At 36.2% G+C, this 8486-nt stretch overlaps 2 protein-coding genes across 2 annotated transcripts; both read left to right on the top strand.

The window, feature by feature from the left end:
• The first annotated feature begins 3351 nt into the window (after positions 1 to 3351).
• On the top strand, positions 3352 to 4455 carry LOC133831789 (uncharacterized mitochondrial protein AtMg00810-like). Its single transcript, XM_062262204.1, has one exon. It carries the CDS (start codon positions 3352 to 3354, stop codon positions 4453 to 4455), a length of 1104 nt encoding a protein of 367 aa, XP_062118188.1.
• Positions 4456 to 5180: 725 nt separating this feature from the next.
• LOC133829755 (phenylacetaldehyde reductase-like) lies at positions 5181 to 8125 on the top strand. The gene is made up of 6 exons (XM_062259545.1): positions 5181 to 5304; positions 5642 to 5811; positions 5923 to 6114; positions 6740 to 6902; positions 7097 to 7283; positions 7951 to 8125. The coding sequence occupies exons 1-6, from the start codon at positions 5187 to 5189 to the stop codon at positions 8108 to 8110; spliced, it is 990 nt and encodes a 329-aa protein (XP_062115529.1). The 5' UTR covers positions 5181 to 5186; the 3' UTR covers positions 8111 to 8125.
• The last annotated feature ends 361 nt before the right edge of the window (positions 8126 to 8486 follow it).

Genomic DNA, 8486 nt, shown 5'->3' with positions numbered 1-8486 from the left:
TTAAAGGCAACCATAGTGGCGTTGTTCACGATCTGGTGATAGTCTTTTTCCTCGGGAGAAAGACTAGACAAAGTCTCGTGATGACCCCCGAGGGTCACAGATCATCCCATCCTCGCGAATATAGCTGCACAAGAAGTAAACTCAGTCAGGACATATAAAAAAAAATTCACAATGAAAGTGAGAAAAGTTAACGTGCTGAATTCACAAAGATAGAAGACTTACGAGGACGATTGAAATATCGATGGTCACAGTTCTTGAACCCATTTTACATAAAGAATAAATCTTTATAGTCATTTGGGTGGCTGGGAAGGTCGATGACGGAGGTGGAGTTTGGAAACCGAGTGAGATAGTAAAACCCGTCATCTCGCCCTTTCTGGTTAGGACTGGCTTTGAGGCAGAAGAAGTATAGGATGTCTGCTGGAGTGGGGACCTCCCACTCGTGCCTCAGAAACAAATATTTTAACCCCGCCAAAAGCCTCTATGAGTTTGGGGGGAGCTGAAAAAGAGCCAATTTAACATAGTTCAGAAAATCTACGAAATATTGGTCCAATGGGAGGAAGGCACCAGCCTTCAGGTGCTCGTCACTCCAATCACCGTAGTCATCTTGGAAGGGGGCGCAGCTTCGTTCTCCCTCAAATGCAGGTCGGGTAATGAGTCATTATCAGTGAGACTATATGCTCGGCCTCGAAAAATGTGTTGGGATCGATGACAACCTCTCTCTCCATCACAGGGCCAAAGTGAGGGATCGGAGATTCAGAGGCAATTTGCTTGCCTTTATTTTTGTTTTGGGTAAATGAGCTTGCAACATTCTTCTTGGGAGGTGCCATGATTTAGATCGCCTGACGAAAAAGCGGCCTAATTAGTAGGCGACTTAAGATGATCTCTAGCTATGGTTGTAGAGGTACGGAAGACGAAAATGTTTAATTGGTTTACTTTCGCAATTTGAAAATTTATACGAGCTAAGCTTTGCCCTAGCCTCAACGCGTGGTCCCACGCGGTATCCTAGGCCACACGCCTCAATTTCTTAAAATCCCCAGATACTTCGGGATCCACGTGTCAGAACCGTCAAACCCATTACTTTCTTTTTGAAAACGGTTTAATGCAAAACCGCCTAAGGAATTGTAACCTCTAAGCTACCTAAGATTAAACCTAAAAACCCTTTGGTTTCTACATCCCAAACAGGTATTCGAACCAATTTTTCATTAGATTTTTCTCATAATAACCCAGAAAATTGCCCAGATTTATGAGTATTTTATTTCTAAACAAGTTTGGTTTCATTCATTTAGCCTAAACCGAATCCTATTTCCTATTCACACTCAGACATAGCCTGAACGATATTGAACAACAAGCATTTTTCGAAGTGAAAAACTCACTGGAAAATGAAGAATAAAAAAAATATTCAAACCAGGTGATGAAATACTTACATAGTGTATGTTCGTTCAAAGAAGATGTCGAAATGTCCACAGGAAGCTCCTTGAAAGCTTCTGAAAGTTTGAAAGGCGATGAAGGTTTTTGGGGATTTCGGAAAAGAAAAAGGAAAGCTTGGGTTTTTGAAAAGGAAATATTTTGAATGCAAAGGTGGTGATGTCTCAGGACTGATCATCCTATTTATATGTAAACTGTGGAAATTAATCCAGCCCATCCGATTGGATTAGTTTGAGATCCAAGGGCCAAAATTAAATAAACCATAAATCGGCAAAAAGTTGTCAGGATAGTTGTTTCAGTCCTCGAAACCCGAACGGACGCCAATTGCAGGAAGCCACGTGTCCAGTATTTGAGTAGTGAGCAAGCACGATTCTATATGGCAGAAGTCTAAAAACCCCTACTGTGCATGTCAGAAGGTGACGAGATCAAGCATGACCAGGAGCTTCGGGGGAAAATGTTGTACCCTAAAATTAGCACGAGTTCAATTACTCAACTCGGTTACAGCTGGAAGATAAATATGTGGAAAAATAGCCAAGTGAAATATCTGGTTATTAATGATGTGAGCAGCTCAAGATCCAATTCAATTCGTACACGGTATACAGGTTATCATCTAACCTACACTTAACGTAACAATCGAGTTCGATACTCATAATGGTCAGATCCAACTTTGGGCGCTCTAAAGTTAATACAAGCTCGAAGTTAGGTAGTTGTTAAACACGAGCTCAGGTGAGATTTCAGCTCGTGAGAACATAGACATAACACATACTAAAGGATCCCAAGAGATTAGGGGATTCTTTATACGCTCCTTAATGACCAAGTTGTATCATATATATGTCATTTATTATCCGAGATTGCAGGAGTATTTTTTTATGTTATCAAATCATATCCCAATGAAAATGGGAGCAATCTGTATTAATGATATACCTTATTTAATTACCCGATTTATTTACACAGTTACCCAGACCTTTCCATGGAATTCCCCTATAAATACTAGGAATATTGGACAAGAAAGGGGGGAGACTTTTTGTATTACCAAAACTCTGCAGAAATAGAGAGAGAGAAGTAATAATATTGACTCGTGGACTAGGTGGATTTTAACCACTGAACCACGTAAAAGTTCTATGCTTTTGAGTGAATGTTTCTTAGTTCATTACGGTTTATAATCTGCACTAATCTACCCGTTTAATTTCTTAATACATTGTTGGCGAAAAACCGCGTCAACAGTTTTGTTCCATGAAAATATTTTTCCTCTTCACAATTTTTCTCAAATACAAGAGCTCACTGATCCTTTTTCTTATTTTGTTATTCCTGCCACTGCCATTACTCACACACATATCCCAGATTATGATCATCATATTGATCATAATCTCACTACTAAAAATACTTTGCAGGCTCTGTCCATTTGTCCCAGCAACACTCGAACTACATCACCACCATCATCTAGTTCGAATGCTACTTCACTTCCAGATGCTGCTTCGTCCGTACAACAACCCACTGTTGTTCTCAAGTGCTCCACAAGGTCTTCTAAACCACCTGCCTGCCTTCAATATTTTCAATGCAACACTATTATACATCATATTCCTTCTACACCTTATCCTCTTGCAAATTATATCTCATATTCCAAACTATCTCCCTCACATAAAGCTTTTCTCTGTTCAGTTTCTACTCACACCGAACCACACACATACAAACAGGCCATCAAACACAAGGAATGGCAAGCTATCATGCAAATTGAACTCCAGGCTTTGTAATCTAACAACACCTGGTCTATTGTTCCTTTACCTCACAATCACAAGACAATAAGATGTCGATGGCTTTACAAAATAAAATACAAAAGTGATGGTACCATTGAGCGATACAAAGCTCGTCTTGTCGCCAAAGGCTACACTCAGCAAGAAGGATTAGATTTTCTCTTCTGTTGCTAAAATGGTTACTCTCAAGCTATTGCTTGCCATCTCAGCAATAAAACAATGGCATACTTTACAATTAGATGTTAATAATGCTTTTCTCAATAAAGATCTCAATGAAGAGGTCTACATGGACTTACCTCAAGGGTTAAATACTAACACTTTCTCTGATCATGCAGGTCCTCAACTACCATGCAAACTACATAAATTGATTTATGGTCTTCGCCAATCATCAAGGCAGTGGTACATAAAGTTTTCACAAGAACTTCAACAAACTGGTTTCACACAATCGCAAGATGACTACGTGCTATTCACTCAAGGTTTAGGCACTGACTTCATTACTCTGCTGGTTTATGTTGACGACATTGTCCTTGGAGGACCTAACCTTCACTGCTTGCAACAACTCCAAGACACACTTAACACCAGTTTCAAGCTCAAAACCCTTGGTACATTAAAGTATTTCCTTGGCTTCGAAATAGCAAGATCCTCCAAAGGGACATTTCTTTCTCAACACCAATATACTTTACAGCTTTTGGAAGACACTGGTTATCTAGGTAGTAAACCTGTTGCAACTCCAATGGACCCCAAAATTAAGCTCAACACTTCAGATGGGGAACCTTTGCTTGATCCTTCACAGTATAGACGTTTAGTAGCTCGACTTTTATACCTCACACTTTCCAGACCTGATATTACTCTTTCTGTCCACTTCCTCAGTCAATTTTTAGCTAACCCCAAAACACCTCACCTTCAAGCTGCTCATCATCTCCTTCGATACCTCAAAGTTAAGCCCGACCAAGGTCTTCTCTATCCAACATCTTCATCCCTTCACTTACGAGCCTTCTCCAACTCAGATTGGGCTTCTTGCCCAACTACAAGGCGTTCCACCACTGGTATCTGTGTCTTTCTTGGTGACTGCCTCATTTCGTGGCGTTCCAAGAAGCAACCTACCATCTCTCGTAGTTCAACGGAGGCGGAATACCATGCTTTGGCTGCTACTGCTAGTGAGTTAACTTGGATTCAATACCTTCTTGCTGACTTTCACCTTCATCAACAATCACCATCATTCATTTACTGTGACAACAAGTCGGCCATTCACATAGCCAACAATCCCACATTTTCATGAAAGAACAAAACATATCGAGTTGGATTGTCACTTCCTCAGAGACAAAATAAAAGTTTCAACTATATATCCAGCTTGCACCTGTTCCCAGTAAGCTTCAATTGGCTCATGTCTTCACCAAGCCTTTTGTCTTCTACAACCTTAACCACACTTATCTGCAAGATGACTGTACTAGATATCCATAGTAACTCTTGAGGAGGGGGGGGGGGGGGGTGGGTAACCGATTTAGTTTATTGATATAGGTTGTTATTTTAGTGAGCAATATTATCTTGTTTGTTACCACAGTTAGTCTATTTGGTTATTTTTGACATTTCCCTTTAGTTAAGTCTATATTTATTATATAAGGTCTCATTTGTAATTAATTGGTTTTTATGTAAATACAATTCTTTCTTTATTCCCGTAATATTAATTAAGTTTATATGGAGTAGTGGAAGACAAACTCGATAAAACATAATTTAATATTATAATTATTAAGATAAACTATTCAAGAGAAACGTAATCAATGATGCCCATGTCCAAGAGATGAATATAATATACCATTCAAGAAAAACTCAAATTGATTTAGTAGCTACGTATGCCATGATCACTCACATAAAATTTCAACATTGGTCATCTCCAACTTAATTGTTTATTATTACTTTGAATGTGGTCAAAGTCACACCACCTATACATACATATATATATATATATATAGTAAAATAGCTGCTCATATTGTGAACAAGAGAAAGAGAATAATGAGTGGAGAAGGTAAGGTAGTGTGTGTAACAGGAGCTACAGGCTACATAGCTTCATGGCTTGTGAAGTTGTTATTAGAACATGGATACACTGTCAAAGCATCTGTTCGTGATCTAAGTTAGTGTTTTTTTCTCTTTTTACTTTATTTTTTCTTTTAACAACTTGTTCGAGATTATTTCTAACATGTTAGATCAAAAGAAAAATATATACACCAGATACAAAATCTACTTCTTTTATAAACACTTTTTTATCAGATGTATGAAACTTAATTTGAGAGGAATCAATATATGAATTGGTACACAAACTATACAAAAATTATCAAATATTTATCAATTACTCTCTATATCAATATTTAGTTTTAACACTAAGCTCTAACAAGTCAATAAAGAGGTCAGAATCTATATATCTCAAGAATTATGTGTTCTCTTTTAGCTGAGGCTTATAAATGGTGCAGATGATTCAAAGAAGATGGAACACTTGGTTTCAGTAGATGGAGCTAAAGAAAGGCTTCATTTGGTGAAGGCAAATTTAATGGAAGAAGGATCTTTTGATGCTGTAGTTGATGGTTGTGAAGGTGTTTTCCACACAGCTTCACCTGTTTTGCTCTCACCCACTGTTCCAAAGGTTGATTATTCTCTAGCTCAATTCTTATCTGTTAATACATAAAAAAAATTCTCACAGAGAAAGAATTCATATCATTTTATCAATGTTTGTTTGACACTGAGATCATTTTAGGCAGAGCTAATTGACCCAGCAGTGAAAGGAACACTCAATGTACTGAGATCATGTGCCAAAGTTCCATCTGTGAAGAGAGTTGTTGTAACATCTTCCATGGCTGCAGTTTCCTACAATTCAAAACCTTTGAGCCCTGATATGGTTATTGATGAAACATGGTTTTCAGATCCTGATTACTGTGAGGAACTTAAGGTATGTATGTTCTTAAGTAATTAATCTCTTCTATATGGTACTATCTCTTATTGACTTTGGTTTCTCAACTGTGATTATTCTATAACAAGAATCATGTGGCTTCATCTAAAATCTAATTGGTGATTAGTGTAGTTACACATGTTTGGTTCGATATTCTTACTCTTATTCTTATTCTATGTGGGACACCATAGTCTAATATCCCCTTAAGATGGTGGCGATTTTTCGCCCACCAATCTTAAATCATCATAGTCTAAAATCCCCTCAAGATGGTGGCGATTTTTCGCCCACCAATCTTGAATCACCTGATCACAAGTGGCCCATTTTTCAGCTCGTTTTTTTTTTTTGATCTCTAGTATTTTTTCGCACTCTGCGGATCTCGTGCAGCTTGGCTCACTCTTTGAATCGATGTGGATCGAATGCCCGCTAGGGAAATGACTCATAATACCATGACAAGAATCATGTGACTCCATCTAAAAACTAATTGGTAATTAGTGGAGTTACACATGTTCTTATTAATGATTCAATATTCTTAATTTTATTCCATGTGGGACATCATAGTCCAATATTCTAAAGCTACTTAATTTCACTCCCTTTTGGCTTAATTTGTAATTGTTTTTGTTGACAGCTTTGGTATGTGCTTTCAAAACTTTTAGCTGAGGAGGCTGCTTGGGAATTTGCAAAGGAAAATCGAATCAATTTGGTCACATTACATCCTGGCTATGTTATTGGGCCACTCTTATCACCAACTCTCAGTGAAAGTGTAGAGATTTTTCTCAATCAAATAAATGGTACTAGATTATTAGCTCCTAATAATCTTTCTCATCACCCTGGTTTTTTAAAATCTATGAACTCCAAAAGGTGTTGTTAAGATATGAATATTGGTAGAGATTTTCATATTTGTCAAAATATTGTATGTATGTAGAATATAGTATGTATTTTATGATTAAAGCTATCATTATTATTTTTTAATTTTTTTTTTCAGGAGCTGAAACATACCCCAATATAGTTTATAAAATTGTTGATGTTAGAGATGTTGCACTGGCACATATTAAAGCATTTGAAGTTGAATCGGCTAATGGAAGATACTGCTTAGTGGGAGAAACTACACATATCCGTGAGGTTCTGCAGATTTTAAGAGAGCACTATCCCACTTTGAGACTTCCTGTAAAGTAAGTTTCTATTGCAATCATACAAATGAATAGTGTTCATTTTCGAGAAAGATTGTTCATTTGAAAAAGAAAAAAAAAAAAAAAACCCTATAAAATTTATTTATTTGTTATTGGGATATTTGCGACGAAAGTTCTCTCAAATTATTATGTTTGTGCGTAGTACTTGCAAGTTAGTTTTTTGTTGGCAAAAATAACTTCCGTTCATATTTTGTTATAGTTGTTTATTTTGCGCTAAGTCTACTATGTGACGTCAAATTTGTATATAACTTGAGTACTTTTACCATAAATATCTCATAATTTAGGTACTTTTGCCGCACATATATTTTAAATTAGGTACTTTCACCGTAAATATTCATTTAATTTTGTATTTTTGCCAACATATCACAAATGCACTTAACAGTTGGAATAGACGGTTGCAACAAAAAATGAACGGAATGTACTTTCGCAGACAAAAAAATAACTTAGATACTTAAGTGCTACAAACATAATATTTTGATTACTTTCGTCCAAATATCCCTTTATTATTGATACATTCATTGTAACTTTTATTTTAACATTACTGAGTAATTTTCCCAGTGTCATATAATATCGGTTGATATCATATTATAATCAACATTATTTTCTTTTATTAATGATGAAAAATATGTTATGATTTCATTGTTTGCAGATGTGAAGATGACAAGCCCTTGATGCCAAAGTACCAAGTATCAAAAGAGAAAGCAATGAGTTTGGGCATAAATTTTATTCCTTTGGAAGTTACTATGAGGGACACTGTCGAAAACCTCAAGAACAAGGGTCTTTTAGTCTTCCCAACTATTAGGTCTTAAAAAATTAGACATTGATGTATTTTCACATTTATTTATAACAAAGAGGACACTATAATATATATTTAAAATAAATTAATGAAAATTTGAACATTTATTTTATGTCTAATTAATGCAAATAAAAACAGAGGGAATATTTATATATGCATCGTGCGTGTTTGAAACTATTTTGGAACATATATAGAAGCACTACAAGAAAAAATAGTTTTTACTTCAGTTTTTAAGCTAGATTTACTTCAGTTTTCGCTAAAATTCACGAATAAAATTATTATTATTTTTTTAAGAGAGAAAAACCTAAGCAATTCATTATCAAGTCCAATACATGCTCCAATAAGTCAATATGGCAAACCAGTACCCCAAAGGATAGTAATAACAACAA

This window comes from Humulus lupulus, chromosome 4, assembly GCF_963169125.1.
Source record: "Humulus lupulus chromosome 4, drHumLupu1.1, whole genome shotgun sequence".
Taxonomy (NCBI): domain Eukaryota; kingdom Viridiplantae; phylum Streptophyta; class Magnoliopsida; order Rosales; family Cannabaceae; genus Humulus; species Humulus lupulus.
This window is presented reverse-complemented; position numbering and strand designations above follow the sequence as displayed.

Excerpts from the sequence above, each read along its gene's own strand:
- LOC133831789 (XM_062262204.1), top strand. The coding sequence starts at position 3,352 with ATGGTTACTCTCAAGCTATTGCTTGCCATCTCAGCAATAAAACAATGG.
- LOC133829755 (XM_062259545.1), top strand. The coding sequence starts at position 5,187 with ATGAGTGGAGAAGGTAAGGTAGTGTGTGTAACAGGAGCTACAGGCTAC. Across the intron at positions 5,812-5,922 it reads TCTCACCCACTGTTCCAAAG|GCAGAGCTAATTGACCCAGC; the intron begins GTTGATTATTCT and ends AGATCATTTTAG. Across the intron at positions 6,903-7,096 it reads TTTTCTCAATCAAATAAATG|GAGCTGAAACATACCCCAAT; the intron begins GTACTAGATTAT and ends TTTTTTTTTCAG.